The sequence below is a fragment of the Oncorhynchus mykiss genome, chromosome 1, assembly GCF_013265735.2.
Source record: "Oncorhynchus mykiss isolate Arlee chromosome 1, USDA_OmykA_1.1, whole genome shotgun sequence".
Taxonomy (NCBI): domain Eukaryota; kingdom Metazoa; phylum Chordata; class Actinopteri; order Salmoniformes; family Salmonidae; genus Oncorhynchus; species Oncorhynchus mykiss.
In genome coordinates this window covers 57749720-57770508 of record NC_048565.1, presented here as the reverse complement: position 1 = coordinate 57770508, position 20789 = coordinate 57749720, and the positions used below count along the sequence as shown (strand labels likewise).

General features: G+C 43.7%; 1 protein-coding gene across 1 annotated transcript in view; it reads right to left on the bottom strand.

Moving 5' to 3' along the window:
• Positions 1-5110: 5110 nt before the first annotated feature.
• The window catches only part of LOC110525562 (phospholipid phosphatase 4-like), a 143132-nt gene continuing 127453 nt past the window's right edge, over positions 5111-20789 (bottom strand). Inside the window, exons 7-8 of the mRNA XM_036989719.1 lie at positions 10900-11070; positions 5111-5322 (exon numbers count right to left, since the gene is read on the bottom strand). Coding sequence (XP_036845614.1) covers positions 5111-5322; positions 10900-11070 — 383 coding nt within the window. The remainder of the gene's footprint in view (positions 5323-10899; positions 11071-20789) is intronic.

Below are 20789 nucleotides of genomic sequence, written 5' to 3'. Positions count from 1 at the left end.
TTAATGCTTAGTATGAGTCTGGAATGAGAGTTTGCAGTCTAGCCAGACACCTAGGTATTTATAGTTGTCCACAAAAGTCAGAACCGTCCAGAGTAGTGATGCAAAGCATTTTTCTATGTTCTCTATAGTTATAGTTATGTACTTGAAAATGTATCAATTGACCAATTCGGGACATTTGGGCAAACTCCTGGCAGACTTGAAACAAAATATTGTGTCGTAATGTAATTCTTCACAGTATCAGTCTGAAACTTTGCATTCAAACTGGTGCCATCTGGTGGCCAAAATCTAAATTACAATCTGAATGTATGGCCCTTCTCTTGCATTTCAAAGATGATGAAAAAAAAAAAAAAAAAAATGCATGTTTTTTTGTTTGTATTATCTTTTACCAGATCTAATGTGTTATATTCTTCTACAAAAAAATGCACATTTCCACAAACTTCAAAGTGTTTCCTTTTAAATGGAATCAAGAATATGCATATCCTTACTTCAGGTCCTGAGCTACAGGCAGTTAGATTTGGGTATGTCATTTTTGGCGAACATTGAAAAAAATGGGTTGGATCCTTTAGAGGTTTTAAGTAAAATGCCGAAGCTCAGCTCAGCCCATCCATATAATGTTACAACAATGCTTCAGCACTATGGAAAACATGCCAATTCATCTTAGTCTGAACTACATCTGCTTGGTGGGGCTATGCAAATCAGTTTGATGACTAACAAGGAGGAATATGCTATCTCACTAAATAACTTCCAGTTGCTTACATCACAGAACACTCTCAGTTGCTGGAAAATAACCATCCTTTGTATTTCCCTGTAAATTGGAACTCAAATTGGGCTTGGCATAGTTCAAAACCCAGTAAAGAGTCATGTGCAGATTTTCTATTTATTTTGTGAGGCCAATGTTGACTAAAACCTATTTGCAATGCTTGGGCTGTCTTTGTGGCTGCTTAGTTTTAATTTGACCCTAATGTCATCACTAGCAGTGCTGCCTAACCGAACATAATGAGGATTAATGCAGTATCAGATTATAGTTTGTGCCTGGCACAACGCTCTTCTACCATAACAATTCCACCTGCCCGCTATCAATTGCCCTCGTTGAACTTGAATCTGTATTCAAATCTACCTCAGTGCAGGCAGGAAACGTTAAATACCCAGTCAGCCCACGTCATGGCAAGAGGGAGAGAGGGAGAGATTACTTAGCGAGGGAGAGTGTGAGAAAGGGAGCGGGAGGAGATGGAGGAGGTAGAGAGGGGGTGGTAGATAAGGAAAAAGTAAGAGAAATCGAAAGAGAAAGTGAAGGGAGAAGAGAAAAAGGGAGAGAGAGAGAAAGAGAGAGGAAAATAAATAGAAGCGATAGAGAATTGTCATGGAGGGATGAGAAAGATGCAATGAGAAACATTTGAGGAAAAAGAGAAACTGGATGGAGAGAAACGGATAGAAAGAATGAGAGGGATTGGGAAAAGAGAAATAAACACAGGACTAGGTAGAAGATTGTTCTGTCATCGAACAGTGCTTCTCTCCATGTATGTATTGTTGCTATATTTATCCTTATGTTGACATGGAGAAGCAGGAACAGGAGAGAAGGTAATAATGCAATAGCAACCTCTGTGGGTCTAAGACCAAGGCAGAGGCTAATAGAATAATAATAAAAATACAGTTTGGAGAACATTAGTGACCATTCATTTGGTCATGTGTGCTCTCAAAGCTATCAGATTTTGTAGTCTGAATTCCCTCACTGCCAAAGCGGTTAGATCAGGGGTGTAAAGTACTTAAGTAAAATACTTTAAAGTACTACTTAAGTAGTTTTTTGTGGTATCTGTACTTTACTTTATTATTTTTAATTTCTAATTCCTAAAGAAATTAATGTACTTTTTACTCCATACATTTTCCCTGACACACAAAAGTACTCTTTACATTTTGAATCCTTAGAGGGACAGGAAAATGGTCCAATTCACGCACTTATCAAGAGAACGTCCCTGGTCAACCCTATTGCCTCTGATCTGGCTGACTCAAAGCACATGCTTGGTCTGTAAATTGTCTGAGTGTTAGAGTGTGCACCTGGCTATCTGTAAATACATAAAAAACTGGTTTGCTTAATGTAAGGAATTTTAAATTATTTATACTTTACTTTTGGTACTTAAGTATTATTTTTTAATTACATTTACTTTTGATACTTAAGCATATTTAAAATCAAATACATTTAGACTTTTACTAAAGTGGAATTTTACTGGGTGACCTTCACTTTTACTTGAGTCATTTTCTATTAACGGTCTCTTTACTTTTACTCAAGTATGACGATTGGTTACTTTTTCGACCACTGATTAGATACTGTAGCTCATTAATCAAATTGGGGGGCTGTGACATCTAGCTGTGACATCTAGCTCTTCAGCTTGTCGTCCTAAAAATTTGAAATTAGTTAGCATTTTTTTTTACCTCTGGTTAATTTGGCATTCCTATGAGGGAAATTAATGGGGTTTTGGGATATACACCAAAAATAATTTCTGAGGTTAACACAGGCTTAAGAGATCTTATATGTTTTGTTCTATGAGATAATGCCAGTCAGTTAACATGAACTTTATGAATTCTGAAGCCTTTATGTGCTCAAAATAAGTCAGTTGCTAACGAGTCGCTAACTGTTGGAGAAATGGAACGACAACATTAGTCGCAAAGTGTTTCATGTCAATGCACCGACCACGCAAACTAGTATACTCTACATTCCACCAAAAGTTAGTTAGCGTTTTGCTTATCAGCTCGAACGAAAAGCAAGGATGATGTATTGTTTTGCGCCAGGCTGCAACCATATCAATTTAGCGAGAAAGCAATGTTGCACAAAGGAGACTTTGGGTCTGTCTGATAAATTAAGCTAATCCTGTTAGCTGGATGTCAAAGGCATGCGACCTGAGGTCTAGTTAAAAATGTTTTACATATCAACACATCGTTAGAGCTTTACTTATTTTGATTACATAAATGCTTCAGAATTCACAAAACATTATGTTAGCTGATGAGATTATCTCATACAACAATCGTATAAAATCTCCTAAACCTGTGTTTACCACAGACCTTATTTTTTGCATGAATCCAAAATCCCTCAAACTCCATTCCTTACCCAATAGGTTAAGGCCAACGAGCCTTGGCCTCCGTTAGTGATTACAAAAATAAGCTATTTCTATTGCTCTCTATTGCTGTGACAATTGATTGGGATTATCACCAGCTGCTCTGCTTTCCATCCAACTCCACATCAAATTAATACCAGCTGCCATACCAGCTAACTTCATTCTACTGATGAGAACAGTGAAGAAATTGTAGACCAACAACTTATAATGAGCATCCTCGTTGCACCATAACCTTTTATCAACCCACTGGTAACATTTACAGTGCATTCGTAAAGTATTCAGAATCGAGAGCCTTATTCTAAAAGGTATCCTCCTCCTCATCAATCTACACACAATACCCCATAATGACAAAGCAAAAACAGGTTGTATTTTTTTTTGCAAATGTATAAAATAGAAATAACTGTATTCAGTATTCAGACCCTTTACTCAGTACTTTGTTGAAGCACCTTTGGCAGCGGTTACAGCCTTCAGTCTTCTTGGGTATGACACTACAAGCTTGGCACACCTGTATTTGGGGAGTTTCTCCTATTATTCTCTGCAGATCTTCTCAAGTGCTGTCTGGTTAAATGGGGAGCGTTGCTGCAGAGCTATTTTCAGGTCACTCCAGAATTGTTAGATCGGGTTCAAGTCCGGGCTCTGGCTGGGCCACTCAAGGACATTGTCTTGGCTGTGTGCTTAAGGTCATTGTCCTGTTGGAAGGTTAACAGTTGCCCCAGTCTGAGGTCCTGAGAGTTCTGGAGCAGGTTTTCATCAAGGATCTCTCTGTACTTTGCTGCATTCATTTTTGCCTCGATCCTGACTAGACTCACAGTCCCTGCCGCTGACAAACATCCCCACAGCATGATGCTGCCACCACCATGCTTTACAGTAGGGATGGTGCCAGGTTTCGGCCAGACGTGACACTTGGCATTCAGGCCAAAGAGTTTAATGGTCTGAGAGTCTTCAGGTGCCTTTAGGCAAACTCCAAGCGGGCTGTCATGTGCCTTTTACTGAGGAGTGGCTTCGTCTGGCCACTGTACATAAAGGCCTAATTGGTGGAGTGCTGCAGAGATGGTTGTCCTTCTGGAAGGTTCTCCCATCTCCACAGAGGAACTCTGGAGCTCTGTCAGAGTGACCATCAGGTTCTTGGTCACCTCCCTGACCAAGGCCCTTCTCCCCCGATTGCTCAGTTTGGCCAGGTGGCGAGCTCTAGGAAGAGTCTTGGTGGTCTCAAACTTCTTCCATTTAAGAATGATGGAGGACACTGTGTTCTTGGGGACTTTCCATTCTGCAGAAATATTTTGGCACACTTGTCCAGCTCTGTGTCTCGAAACAATCCTGTTTTGGAGTTCTACGGACAATTCCTTCGACCTATGGACAGGTGTGTGACTTTCCAAATCATGTCCAATCAATTGAATGTACCACACGTGGACTCCAATCAAGTTGTAGAAATATCTCAAGGATGATCAATGGAAACAGGATGCACCTGAGTTCTATTACTAGTCTCACAGCAAAGGGTCTGAATACTTATGTAAATAAGGTATTTTTGTTGATTTTTTTGCTTTGTTATTATGGGTTATTGTGTGTAGGTTGCTGAGGAATTACTTTTTTAAATCCATGTTAGATTAAGGCTGTAATGTAACAACATTTCTAAAACTTCAAGTGGTCTGAATACTTTCCGAAGACACTGTATGTCCGTTTTATGTTGATTTCACACAACTGGCTCTTAATTTCCTTTTTTCACTTTTGTATTGCCTTTTTGCTCCAGCAGTGTTGTCCTATATTCCTACACATACAAAGCCTCTCTAAATGTAGACCAATGAAATGCTCCTGATTCAGGCAGGTAGAACAAACAAAGAGTGAGGATGGAGGAAGGCGAGAGGCTGGGAGAAAGGTTGTGAGTGGGAGAGGGGGTACATATATTGTCCACATCTCAGTCTGTGTGAGTGAGAGGGGGTTAGATGTTCCTTGGGTGGGTGGGTGTGAGGCTAGGGGCCAGGTCTGGGTGTAGGGGTGGGCAGGAGTCATACAGGCCCCACTGTCAGCCCCTTCAGAGGCATGCTGGTGGTGTTCTCGGTGGGCAGGACCAGGGGATCGCCATGGGCAGAGACGAGGTGGGGGGCTTTGGCCAGACTGGCGTAAGGTAGATGGCAGTCCATGTGCAGGAACGGGGGGTAGTGCTGCCGGTAGCAGATGTAGGCAAAGAGCAGGCCGATCACCCCTCCAACAAAGGCATCTGGGGAATAACAATAATACATTAATAATGTACATATGCGACTTAGCGTAGGCGAGGGTTTTTCCAAAAGCATGTTACAGTATAGTGAGTGCATACATTTCTTGTATGTCTATGTGAGTGATATCCACAACAGTTAGTGCCACACTCCTACCAAATGAGTCACACAGGACATAAGACAAGTATTGCTAGATTGCACTTCAGATCTCAGAAATCTACAGTAGGAAATAAATGTGGGTACTTAGTTATTTATACAGTGGATGAATCATTGATGATTTACTTAATTAATTATGTTTATATTGGAAATGTCAGCTAATTTAGTTTTATCAGTTGCTCTTTTGAACTTTGGGTTAAGATCGGGTGAGCTTTGGGCTGATGTCACTACTGGGCCTGGCTGAGTCTCAACATGTCCCTGGCTTGGACAGACCGTCTGTCACTTTGTCACCATAGCTGAGAACAAAAATTATTCCCTAGTCATGATCAATGTTTGAAAATAAGTGCTAAATTGTAATGTGATTTGTGATCCAATAAAAACAATTGTTCACAAACAAATACATTGTAATGTTGTAGAGAGAATGAACAACTAATGCATTAGTTAGACTGGCTGAACTAGACTCAAAAAGATTTTGGAAACAATTATTTATCTATCCAACTGTAGAAAATTAAGTTAACACCAACACCATAAATTGTGCTGGAAAATAGATTGTCCACATTCCAATGTCCATTGTAGCATCCCACTTAAGAAGGCATGTCCAATTATTAATTTCAACTAGTTTATGCTAGTGCGGATTGGGACAGAGCCAGTAGTTTCTCCTGTTGATGGCAAAGTTTAACTACTGTATATGGTTGAGATGGAAGACTATTCTAAAAGTAGGGATACTACAAACTAATGATGTGGAGGCTCTGTCACTGAGCTGGTGATTTGAAATGCATCACAATATGTACAGAGTCATTTAAATGTTGATGGTGTTGATGCTTCAGTACGGGTCCCTTCCTCAATGCTGGAGCTGAACCCAGACATTTACAAAGGACCCAGGGGGCTACATCATCCCTTAATGGGGAAGAGTGCATGATGTTACCCACGCAGCGCTGTTCACAGAGCAGGGTAATAGGAGATTGGGCCCCTCAAGTTTAATGATCCAAACCACTGCTGCTTCCTTCTTATTTCCTGCTTTAGAAAATGTACATAAAATATGTGTAATATTCTTCCTGGCGGTGTACAGTATATGAACCGATTTGAATAAGTTTTAATGTTGCAATAACGCTGTCAGTTCTGCATTAATGTAGTGTTTTGGCAGATTGTATTATACTGTAGTATTTCTGGACTAATATGCTGCAGTATTTACTGTAGTTTTTTGCAGACTGTAGTATACTGTATTATTATTCTTGCAGAAATTACTTTAGTATTTACTATCTTTGACATAAAATGGAGGCTTTCTCCTTGAGAAAACCTACTGGAAAAATACTAAAAGGCCACTTTAGGAAGGACTTAACAAATAGTTAATCACTTGTACTCTTTTCTATAACCTGTAGGGAAGGCAATATATAATCAATACTTGTCATGTAGGTTTCTAAATTATAGGTGGCACAAATGGGGCTATGGGGGAGGGGAATGGGCAGGGTATATGCAAATTAAATAGTTTCGTATTTACTATAATACATTTTTTTTTGTGTTTTTGCAGACAGATATTTTCTATTGTATTCTACAGCGTACTACAACATTTTATAGTAAGTACTACACATGATCGATAAATACTACAGTGTATAGTATAGAATTCTACGGTATACTACAGTTTACTACATAATTCTATAGTATATACTGTAGTATTCTATAGTAAACTCTAGTTTCTTTTCATATGCAATCCCTCTAAAAGTAATTAGTGGTGTCTGACAGCAATGTCGCCTAACGCCTAATTTCTGCTGTCACTTTATCACTGGACATCAAATCTCTCTCTCTTTCTCCCCTCTGGTTATTTCTCTCACTCTCTATCAGGAAATAATTACTCAATGCTGTGTGCTTTCTTTCTGTATCTCTCTCCATCCCTCTCTTTCTGGACATTACTGTCCATGTTGGTGGGGATTGAGGAACAGACGGCAGTTAAGACACTATAGAAAATGTGTTACCTCACTGTCATAGCCAATGTTTTGAGATTCACACACTTATCACCTTCTTCCTTATAGAAACCTCTAATTACCCCTGTGTGTGTGTCTGGCAGGGTTTGTGTGTGAATGTTTGTGTGAGTGTGTGAAAGAGAGAGAGACATGTTTCCCTTTTAGACCTGGAGACTCGGTGCCCTGCGGTCTACATCTTATCCACATGAGTTACACTGCTACACCCTGGTTCTGTTCCTATCTCCTGGTTGATTACTTGATGACTGTGGTTCATATATTGACATCAGTGTTGCCTCTGTGGTGATGATACACTTGCTGTTACATAAAGTGGCTTAGTAGAGTAATCTTAACAAGACAGCATTTGATAAACCACCCACATAAAAAAATAAGATAGTATACTATAGTATAAATACTATCGTATTCATTGTAGAGTTTTTGCAGACTTTCTTGTAGTATTCACTGTAGTATACTGTAGTTTACTGTACTATTTATGTAACTATAGCATAAATACTGTAGTGAACGGAAACTAATATATACTGTCGTGTTTTTGTGGACTGTACTATACTGTAGTTTTTACTGTAGTGTTTTTGCAGACTGTAGTAAACTGTATTTACTGTAGTGTTTTTTAAACATCAGTGTAGTATTTACTATAGTGCTTTTGACTTATTATCTTTGACATAAAATTGGAGGATTTCTCCTTCAAGAAACCAACTAGAGCCATACTAAAATAGCAAACTTACCCTAACCTGTAAGTCAGACTGGGGTCTGAACAGATAATTCAGCCCTTTTGCTCTTTTCTATAACATATACAATGTAATACTGCATATGGTCTATACTTGGTATGTAGGTTTCTCAGTTATGGGTGGCACAAATTACGATATAATATATAGTTACTATAGTTTAAAAAGTGTAGTGTTTTTGCAGACTGTTGTGTTTTTGAGGACATTACTATAGCATTTACTACAGTGCTTTTTGCAGATAATAGTGTAGTATTTACTATAGTGTTCTACAGTATACTACAACATTCTATAATAAGTTCTACACATGATCGATGGATACAACCATGTGAAGTATAGTATATCACAGTTTACTATAGTAAACGATATAATTTATTCATGTGGGCATAATGATTTATAGATAGGGTTTTGGTTCCTAACTAAACCTACACAGGCTGACAGATAGTCTGTATGTATCCTGACAGACCTGGGGCCTTGAGTGCTGGCATAGGTCTAAATTATGTAAAAGTACATTACCAGCCAACAGTTTGGATACCTACTCATTCCAGGGTTTTTCTTTATTTTTACTATTTTCTACATTTTAGAATAATATTGAAGACATCAAAACTTTGAAATAACACATATGGAATCATGTAGTAATCAAAAAAGTGTTAAACAAATCTAAATATATTTTAGATTATAGATTCATAAATGTAGTGACCCTTTGCCTTGATGACCGCTTTGCACACACTTGGCATTCTCTCAACCAGCTCATGAGGTAGTCACCTGGAATGCATTTCAATTAACAGGTGTGCCTTGTTAATGCGTTTGAGCCAATCAGTTGTGTTTTGACAAGGTAGGGGTGGTAAACAGAAGATAGGCCTATTTGGTCAAATACCAAGTCCATATTATGGAAAGAAAATCTCAAATAAGTAAAGAGAAATTACGGTCCATCATAACTTTTAGACATGAAGGTCAATCAATACGGAAAATGTCAAGAACTTTCAGAGTTTCTTTTGGTGCAGTCAAAAAAAACATCAAGCGCTATGATGAAACTGGCTCTCATGAGGACTGCCACAGGAATGGAAGACCCAGAGTTACCTTTGCTGCAGAGGATAAGTTTATTAGTTACCAACCTCAGAAATTGTAGCCCAAATAAATTATTCACAGGGTTCAAGTAACAGACACATCAACTGTTCAACATCAACTGTATATATCAATGATGTCGGTCTTGCTGCGGGTGATTCCTTGATTCACCTCTACGCAGACGACACCATTCTGTATACATTTGGCCCTTCTTTGGACACTGTGTTAACAATCCTCCAAATGAGCTTCAATGCCATACAACACACCTTCCGTGGCCTCCAATTGCTCTTAAACGCTAGTTAAACTAAATGCATGCTCTTCAACAGATCACTGCCCGCACTCGCCCACCCGACTAACATCACTACTCTGGACGGTTCTGAATAAGAATATGTGGACAACTACAAATACCTAGGTGTCTGGCTAGGCTGTAAACCCTCCTTCCAGACATGTATTAAGCATCTCCAATCCAAAATTAAATCTAGAATCGGCTTTCTATGAAGCAAGGGCCAGCCAACGAGAGCAAACAGGTCGCAGTGGTGGGTAGTATATGGGGCTTTGGTAACAAAACGGATGGCACTGTGATAGACTGCATCCAGTTTGTTGAGTAGAGTGTTGGAGGCTATTTTGTAAATGACATCGCCAAAGTCGAGGATCGGTAGGATGGTTAGTTTTACGAGGGTATGTTTGGCATCATGAGTGAAGGATGCTTTGTTGCGAAATAGGAAGCCAATTCTAGATTTAATTTAGGGCTGGAGATGTTTAATGTGAGTCTGGAAGGAGAGTTTACAGTCTAACCAGACACCTAGGTATTTGTAGTTGCCCACATATTCTAAGTTAGAACCGTCCAGAGTAGTGATGCAGGACGGGCGGGCAGGTGCGGGCAGCGAACGGTTGAAAAGCATGCATTTAGTTTCACTTGCATTTAAGAGCAATTGGAGGCAACGATAGGAAAGTTGTATGGCATTGAAGCTCATCTGGAGGTTAGTTACCACAGTGTCCAAAGAAAGGGCCAGAGGTATACAGAATGGTGTCGTCTGCTTAGAGGTGGATCAAAGAATCACCAGCAGCAAGATCGACATCATTGATGTATACAGAGAAGAGAGTCGGCCCGAGAATTGAACCCTGTGGCACCCCCATAGAGACTGCCAGAGGTCCGGACAACAGGCCCTCCGATTTGACACACTGAACTCTATCAGATGACCTAGCCTCCATCATCATCTGACGTCAACCCACTTTGAAGAATCTAAAATCTGAAACACTTTTTTGGTTATTACATAATTCCATTTCTGTTATTTCAATGTAGAAAATAGTAAAAAGAAAGAAAGAATGTTGAATGAGTAGGTGTGTTCAAATGTTGGACTGATACTGTATATACCAGGAAAAACTCAGGGCCTTAGAAACCGAGTTTATGTGTATTCTAGTAATCTTATGTAAGCCTACAATTTTAAGTACATTCATGTTGATTTGAGCTTTTTATATCTTCTGTGTACATTGTGATGATAGGGATGCAATTCCCTGGTTTTCCAGAAATCCTATTGGAAGATTCCTGAATTAGTTGAAAACCAGGGAAATGGGGATAGTTAAAGTCACATGGTCAGAAAAAAAACTCCTGGACCTAAATGGCATATCTGCTGGTTAATTTGGATGCGGTGTGACTGTGACATACCTTGCCAGTGGTGTTTGTAGTCGCAGGTGCGGGACAGGGCAATCATCACAGCACTGTAGAGGGGCAGCAACATGGCACACAGACGCCAGCTGCGCCCGCGGCCCTGGTCCGTGAAGCAATGCAGCTTCCCAGCCAGGTAGAAGGAGGTGAAGCCCAAGCCAGAGAATGCAACTGAGGGATTGGGGGAGAGAGGGAGAGGTAGATGGGGAGTGCATGCAAAAAAGAGAGAGAACAAACAGCAAAAACATATTCATGATCAAGTACCAATCTTAGAATTAAGTATTAAAGACTACCAGAACCCACTTGATTCTCCAATTACATAGAATGAACTACCGGACAAAATACAAACCTCCAACCCCAAAAAGGCATGTAGTGTTGATGGTATCCTAAATGAAATGATGAAATATACAGACAACAAATTCCAATTGGCAAAACTTGAACTCTTTAACACCATCCTTAGCTCTGGCATCTTCCCCAATATTTGGAATCAAAGACTGACAGACCACATATCCACCCTGCACACCCTAACTGACAAACATACACACCAAAACAAATGCAGTCTTCTCATGCTTTGTTGATTTCAAAAAAGCTTTTGACTCAATTTGGCATGAGGGTCTGCTGCACAAATTGATGGAAAGTTGTGTTGTGGGAAAAACACTATAAAATCCATTTAAACAAACAACAAGTGTGTGGTTAAAATTGACAAAAAAACACCTTTCTATCCACAGGGCCGTGGGGTGAGACAGGGATGTAGCATAAGCCCCGCCCTCTTCAACATCTATATCAGCGAATTGGCGAGAGCAAAAGAACAGTCTACACCACCTGGTCTCACCCTAGTAGAAAGTCAAATGTCTACTATTTGCTGATGATCTGGTGCTACTGTCCTCAACCAAGGAGGGCCTACAGCAGCACCTAGATCTGTTGCACAGATTCTGTCAGACCTGGGCGCTGACAGTAAATCTGAGCAAGACAAAAATACTGGTGTTCCAAAAAAGTTGCCAGGACCACAAATACAAATGTAATCTAGATACCATTGCCCTAGAGCACACAAAAAACGATACATACCTCAGCCTAAACATAAGGTAACTTCCAAAAAGCTGTGAACGATGTGAGAGACAAGGCACTTCTATGCCATCAAAAGGAACATAAAATACACCAATTAGGATCTGGCGAAAAATAATTGAATCAGTCATAACCTAGCAAAAAAGAAACGTCCCTTTTTCAGGACCCTGTCTTTCAAAGGTAATTCAGAAAAATCCAAATAACTTCACAGATGTTCATTGCAAAGGGTTTCCAATGCTGTTTCCAATGTTCAATGAACCATAAAAATTAATGAACATGCACCTGTGGAACGGTCATTAAGACACTAACAGCTTACAGACGGTAGGCAATTAAGGTCACAGTTATGAAAACTTAGGACACTAAAGAGGCCTTTCGACTGACTCTGAAAAACACCAAACGTAAGATGCCCTGCTAATCTGCGTGAACGTGCCTTAGGCATGCTGCAAGGAGTCATGAGGACAGCAGATGTGGTCAGGGCAATAAATTGCAATGTCCATACTGTGAGACGCCTAAGACTGCGCTACAGAGAGACAGAATGGACAGCTGATCGTCCTCACAGTGGCAGACCACGTGTAACAACACCTACACAGGATCGGCACATCCAAAAATTACACCTTCGGGACAGTTACAGGATGGCAACAACAACTGCCTGAGTTACACCAGGAACGCACAATCCCTCCATCACTGCTCAGACTGTCCGCAATAGGCTAAGAGAGGCTGGAATGACAGTTTGTAGGCCTGTTGTAAGGCAGGTCCTCACCAGACATCACCGGCAACAACATAGCCTAATGGCACAAACCCACCGTCGCTGGACCAGATAGGACTGGCAAAAAGTGCTCTTCACTGACGAGTGGCGTTTTTGTCTCACCAGGGGTGATGGTTGGATTCGCATTTATCGTCGAAGGAATGAGCGGTACACCGAGGCCTGTACTCTGGAGCGGGATCGATTTGGAGATGGAGGGTCCGTCATGGTCTGGGGCGGGGTGTCACAGTATCATCGGACTGAGCTTGTTGTCATTGCAGGCAATCTCAATGCTGTGCGTTACAGGGAAGACATCCTCATCCCTCATGTGATACCCTTCCTGCAGGCTCATCCTGACATGACCCCCCAGCATGACAATGCCCCCATCCATACTGCTCGTTCTTTTTGTGATTTCCTGCAAGACAGGAATGTCAGTGTTCTGCCATGGCCAGCGAAGAGCCCGAATCTCAATCCCATTGAGCACGTCTGGGACCTGTTGGATCGGAGGGTGAGGGCTAGGGCTATTCCCCCCCAGAAATGTCTGGGAACTTGCAGGTGCCTTGGTGGAAGAGTGGGGTAACATCTCACAGCAAGAACTGGCAAATCTGGTGCAGTCCACGAGGAGGAGATGCACTGCAGTACTTAATGCACCTGGAGGCCACACCAGATACTGACTTACTTTTGATTCCCCCTTTGTTCAGGGACACATTATTCAATTTCTGTTATTCACATGTCTGTGGAACTTATTAATTTTATGTCTCAGTTGTTGAACCTTGTTATGTTCATAAAAATATTTACGCATGGTAAGTTTGCTGAAGTTGACAGTGAGAGGACGTTTCTTTTTATGCTGTGTTAATATACTTAATTTTGTTGTGATACAAATGTTGGGCTATATGTTTTGATTTTTAATACATTCTAATGCTGCTTAATGAGACTCTAATTATGATTTGAAAAAAGTTGCATGAAAGACATGAGCTCTGCTTAGTTTTTTTGTGCAGGTTGTACACACTTCCTCAGTCTCGCATTCAAGCACTTGGTAATGCCTCAAATTTCTCAGATGCATCCCCTTTGTATGGCCATAACCCTCCCCCCCCCTCCATGCCTTTCACGGCCAGTGGCTGTTATGACCTGAGGCTGAATATATAACTTCTCCCAGTTGCCTGCCTAAACACCTCTCACTCACATGGCTCTCAGTCTCATGATCGGGTTTTTTTCTCACAGGCTACAAGTGATGACAGACACAATGGGTACACAACTGCCGTGTTTTTATCCAATTCCAAGGTGCATATTGAACATATTGGAAGAACTGTATACATTTACTTTTCGTCAACCAACAAGCTCAGTAGGCCTTATGAACAGAAACAGCACGAGCCTTTGTCAATCTATTATCCTCATAGTACAAAAGTTGACCTATTCTATTCCGTATGAGAAATAAATATTCCAAACATAATCTGGGACAGTTGCGGGATGCGATAGATCCCAAATTAATACAACCACTCGCTGAAAAAAAATGTTATAAACAATTAGGCTAATGTAACAGATGAGAACATTTAGCTTAAAATGTTGATAAACTATAATGCTATTTCTTTACATTATAAGCGCAGCAATGCGCTATAAGCGAGAATGTTCCATAAGCAGGAAACCACCATTCTCAAAAGCGACCACAAATGTGATTATGCATGTAATGTGTTTATGATAAAGGTGCATTTTTATGGTGAAATTGATCTTCCCCAAACTTGGCTCTACACCCATTGTAAAACAGATTAATATGTTTCATTTTAAGATGTTATTTGGCCACTTTAGTCGTGATACAACGTTTATCAAAACATATAGGCCCATGGGCTAGGATTCATGAGGTGTGAAACTAGATTTGAAAAAGTCGCAAAGAAAAAGCATGCACAGTTTGCCTTAAACTGGGATTCATTCACAAGAGATAATATATAATTCACAAGTGATAGGCTCATATTCTCACCCATTACACTATTTCTGATAAAATCTTGTCTTTACATATACTAAACAATACATGTGTGAAATGTATTTTGATTTAGAATGGACCATTATCATGCACCTGTATCGAAACAGGGGAACCGCAAAGAAAATACATGTAAAAATACTTTAACCGTGTTTAATTTTCATACCAGCCAGGTAGGCTATACTCCTGTTTTAAAGGGTAGCAATGTGCTTAAGATTAGGAAGGTTGAGAAATAAATATAGTAGGCAAAGCCTATAGAAAGCTTGTTACGGTGCGTGAATGAGGACCCAAAAGCGAATTAACTTAAACAGAGCTTCTTTAATTACCAAACATAGGTAGGCTCAGACGGACCGGCAGATTCCGACAGGACAAGACAAGGTTACAGCAAACATGACGACAGTCTGGTTCAGGCATGAAACACAACAAACAAGAATCCGACAAGGACAGGAGCAGAAACAGAGAGAGATATAGGGACCTAATCAGAGGGAAAAAGGGAACAGGTGGGAAAAGGGGTGACGAGGTGGTTAGGAGGAGACAAGGCACAGCTGGGGGAAAGAGGGGGAGAAAAGGTAACCTAACAACGACCAGCAGAGGGAGACAGGGTGAAGGGAAAGGACAGAGACAAGACACAACATGACAGTACATGACAGTACCCCCCCACTCACCGAGCGCCTCCTGGCGCACTCGAGGAGGAAACCTGGCGGCAACGGAGGAAATCCTCGATCAGCGCACGGTCCAGCACGTCCCGAGAGGGAACCCAACTCCTCTCCTCAGGACCGTACCCCTCCCAATCTACGAGGTACTGGTGACCACGGCCCCGAGGACGCATGTCCAAAATTCTACGGACCCTGTAGATGGGTGCGCCCTCGACAAGGATGGGGGGGGGGGGGGGGAAGACGAGCGGGGGCGCGAAGGACGGGCTTGATGCAGGAGACATGGAAGACCGGGTGGACGCGACGAAGGTATCGCGGAAGAAGAAATCGAACTGCGACAGGATTAATGACCCGAGAAATACGGAACGGACCAATGAACCGCGGGGTCAACTTGCGAGAAGCCGTCTTAAGGGGAAGGTTCTGAGTGGAGAGCCAAACTCTCTGACCGCGACAATATCTAGGACTCTTAGTTCTACGCTTATTAGCAGCCCTCACAGTCTGCGTCCTATAACGGCAAAGTGCAGACCTGACCCTCTTCCAGGTGCGCTCGCAACGTTGGACAAAAGCCTGAGCGGAGGGGACGCTGGACTCGGCGAACTGAGATGAGAACAGCGGAGGCTGGTACCCGAGGCTACTCTGAAAAGGAGATAGCCCGGTCGCAGACGAAGGAAGCGAGTTGTGGGCGTATTCTGCCCAGGGGAGCTGTTCTGACCAAGACGCAGGGTTGCGAAAAGAAAGACTGCGTAAGATGCGACCAATAGTCTGATTGGCCCGTTCTGCTTGACCGTTAGACTGGGGGTGAAAGCCGGAAGAGAGACTGACGGAAGCCCCAATCAAACGGCAAAACTCCCTCCAAAATTGAGACGTGAATTGCGGACCTCTGTCCGAAACGACGTCTGACGGAAGGCCATGAATTCTGAAAACATTCTCGATGATGATTTGTGCCGTCTCTTTAGCAGAAGGAAGCTTAGCAAGGGGAATGAAATGAGCCGCCTTAGAGAACCTATCGACAACCGTAAGAATAACAGTCTTCCCCGCTGACGAAGGCAGTCCGGTGACAAAATCTAAGGCGATGTGAGACCACGGTCGAGAAGGAATAGGAAGCGGCCTGAGACGGCCGGCAGGAGGAGAGTTACCGGACTTAGTCTGCGCGCAGACCGAACAAGCAGCCACGAAACGACGCGTGTCATGCTCCCGGGTGGGCCACCAAAAACGCTGGCGAATGGAAGCAAGCGTACCCCGAACGCCAGGGTGGCCGGCTAACTTGGCAGAGTGAGCCCACTGAAGAATGGCCAGACGAGTAGGAACGGGAACGAAAAGAAGGTTCCTAGGACAAGCGCGCGGCGACGGAGTGTGAGTGAGCGCTTGCTTTACCTGCCTCTCAATTCCCCAGACAGTCAACCCGACAACACGCCCCTCAGGGAGAATCCCCTCGGGGTCAGTGGAGGCTACTGAAGAACTGAAGAGACGAGACAAAGCATCAGGCTTGGTGTTCTTAGAGCCCGGACGATAAGAAATCACGAACTCGAAACGAGCGAAAAACAGCGCCCAACGCGCCTGACGCGCATTAAGTCGTTTGGCAGAACGGATGTACTCAAGGTTCCTATGGTCAGTCCAAACGACAAAAGGAACGGTCGCCCCCTCCAACCACTGTCGCCATTCGCCTAGGGCTAACCGGATGGCGAGCAGTTCGCGGTTACCCACATCATAGTTACGTTCCGACGGCGACAGGCGATGAGAAAAATACGCGCATGGGTGGACCTTGTCGTCAGAGAGGGAGCGCTGAGAAAGAATGGCTCCCACGCCCACCTCTGACGCGTCAACCTCGACAACGAACTGTCTAGAGACGTCAGGTGTAACAAGGATAGGAGCGGATGTAAAACGATTCTTGAGGAGATCAAAAGCTCCCTGGGCGGAAACGGACCACTTAAAGCACGTCTTGACAGAAGTAAGGGCTGTGAGAGGAGCTGCCACCTGACCGAAATTACGGATGAAACGACGATAGAAGTTCGCGAAGCCGAGAAAGCGCTGCAGCTCGACGCGTGACTTAGGGACGGGCCAATCAATGACAGCTTGGACCTTAGCGGGATCCATCTTAATGCCTTCAGCGGAAATAACAGAACCGAGAAATGTGACGGAGGAGGCATGAAAAGTGCACTTCTCAGCCTTCACAAAAAGACAATTCTCTAAAAGGCGCTGGAGGACACGTCGAACGTGCTGAACATGAATCTGGAGTGACGGTGAAAAAATCAGGATATCGTCAAGGTAAACGAAAACAAAGATGTTCAGCATGTCTCTCAGGACATCATTGACTAATGCCTGAAAGACAGCTGGAGCGTTAGCGAGGCCGAAAGGAAGAACCCGGTATTCAAAGTGCCCTAACGGAGTGTTAAACGCCGTCTTCCACTCGTCCCCCTCCCTGATGCGCACGAGATGGTAAGCGTTACGAAGGTCCAACTTAGTGAAAAACCTGGCTCCCTGCAGGATCTCGAAGGCTGAAGACATAAGAGGAAGCGGATAACGATTCTTCACTGTTATGTCATTCAGCCCTCGATAATCTATGCAGGGGCGCAGGGACCCGTCCTTCTTCTTAACAAAAAAAAACCCCGCTCCGGCGGGAGAGGAGGAGGGGACTATGGTACCGGCGGCAAGAGCTACAGACAAATAATCTTCGAGAGCCTTACGTTCGGGAGCCGACAGAGAGTATAGTCTACCCCGGGGGGGGGGTGGTTCCCGGAAGGAGATCAATACTACAATCATACGACCGGTGTGGAGGAAGAGAGGTGGCCCTGGACCGACTGAACACCGTGCGCAGATCGTGATATTCCTCCGGCACCCCTGTCAAATCACCAGGCTCCTCCTGTGAAGAAGAGACAGAGGAAACAGGAGGGATAGCAGACATTAAACATTTCACATGACAAGAGACGTTCCAGGAGAGGATAGAATTACTAGACCAATTAATGGAAGGATTATGACAAACTAGCCAGGGATGGCCCAAAACAACAGGTGTAAAAGGTGAACGAAAAATTAAAAAAGAAATGGTTTCACTATGATTACCAGAAACAGTGAGGGTTAAAGGTAGCGTCTCACGCTGAATCCTGGGGAGAGGACTACCATCCAGGGCGAACAAGGCCGTGGGCTCCTTTAACTGTCTGAGAGGAATGTCATGTTCCCGAGCCCAGGTCTCGTCCATAAAACAGCCCTCCGCCCCAGAGTCTATTAAGGCACTGCAGGAAGCTGACGAACCGGTCCAGCGTAGATGGACCGACAAGGTAGTGCAGGATCTTGAAGGAGAGACAGGAGTAGTAGCGCTCACCAGTAGCCCTCCGCTTACTGATGAGCTCTGGCCTTTTACTGGACATGAAGTGACAAAATGACCAGCGGAACCGCAATAGAGACAGAGGCGGTTGGTGATTCTCCGTTCCCTCTCCTTAGTCGAGATGCGGATACCTCCCAGCTGCATGGGCTCAGCACCCGAGCCGGCAGAGGAAGATGGTAGTGATGCGGAGAGGGGGGCAACGGAGAACGCGAGCTCCTTTCCACGAGCTCGGTGACGAAGATCAACCCGTCGCTCAATGCGAATAGCGAGTTCAATCAAGGAATCCACGCTGGAAGGAACCTCCCGGGAGAGAATCTCATCCTTTACCTCTGCGCGGAGACCCTCCAGAAAACGAGCGAGCAAAGCCGGCTCGTTCCAGCCACTGGAGGCAGCAAGAGTGCGAAACTCAATAGAGTAGTCTGTTATGGATCGATTACCTTGACATAGGGAAGACAGGGCCCTGGAAGCCTCCTCCCCAAAAACAGATCGATCAAAAACCCGTATCATCTCCTCCTTAAAGTCCTGATACTGGTTAGTACACTCAGCCCTTGCCTCCCAGATTGCCGTGCCCCACTCACGAGCCCGTCCAATAAGGAGAGATATGACGTAGGCGACACGAGCAGTGCTCCTGGAGAAAGTGTAGGGCTGGAGAGAAAACACAATATCACACTGGGTGAGGAACGAGCGGCATTCAGTGGGCTCCCCAGAGTAACACGGCGGGTTATTGATTCTGGGCTCCGGAGATTCGAAAGCCCTGGAAGTGGCCGGTGGATCGAGGCGGAGATGGTGAACCTGTTCTGTGAGGTTGGAGACTTGGGTGGCCAGGGTCTCAACGGCATGTCGAGCAGCAGACAATTCCTGCTCGTGTCTGCCTCGCATCGCTCCCTGGATCCCGACGGCTGAGTGGAGAGGATCCGAAGTCGCTGGGTCCATTCTTGGTCGGATTCTTCTGTTACGGTGCGTGAATGAGGACCCAAAAGCGAATTAACTTAAACAGAGCTTCTTTAATTACCAAACATAGGTAGGCTCAGACGGACCGGCAGATTCCGACAGGACAAGACAAGGTTACAGCAAACATGACGACAGTCTGGTTCAGGCATGAAACACAACAAACAAGAATCCGACAAGGACAGGAGCAGAAACAGAGAGAGATATAGGGACCTAATCAGAGGGAAAAAGGGAACAGGTGGGAAAAGGGGTGACGAGGTGGTTAGGAGGAGACAAGGCACAGCTGGGGGAAAGAGGGGGAGAAAAGGTAACCTAACAACGACCAGCAGAGGGAGACAGGGTGAAGGGAAAGGACAGAGACAAGACACAACATGACAGTACATGACAAAGCTGATGGGATCCTCCTCTTTTTAATAGAGGCCATCATTCTGATCGTGGACTTCAGGAAACAGCAGAATGATCACCCCCTATCCACATCAACGGGATAGTAGTGGAGAAGGTGGGAAGTTTTATGTAACTCGACGTACACATCACAGACAAACTGAAATGGTCCACCCACACAGACAGCTTGGTGAAGAAGGCGCAAAAGCTCCTCTTCAACCTCAGCAGGCTGAAGAAATTTGGCTTGTCACCAAAAACACTCACAAAACACTTTGACAGATGCACAATCGAGAGAATCCTGTCAGACTGTATCACCGCCTGGTACGGCAACTGCTCCGCCCACAACTGTAAGGCTCTCGAGAGGGTAGTGAGGTCTGCACAACACATCCCCGGGGGCAAACTACCTGCCCTCCAGGACACCTACACCACCAGATGTCGCATTAAGGCCAAAAAGATCATCAAGGACAACAACCACCCGAGCCACTGCCTGTTCACCCCGCTATCATCCAGAAGGTGAGGTCAGTACAGGTGCATCAAAGCTGGGACCGAGAGACTGAAAAACAGCTTCTATCTCAAGGCCATCAGACTGTTAAACAGCCATCACTAAAATTGAGTGGCTGCTGCCAACATGCTGACTCAAATCTCTAGCCACTTAATAATAAAAAATTGGATGTAATAAATGTATCACTTGTCACTTTAAACAATGCCACTTTATATAATGTTTAAATACCCTACATTACTCATCTCATATGTATATACTGTACTCTATACCATCTACTGCATGTTGCCTATGCCGTTCGACCATCGCTCATC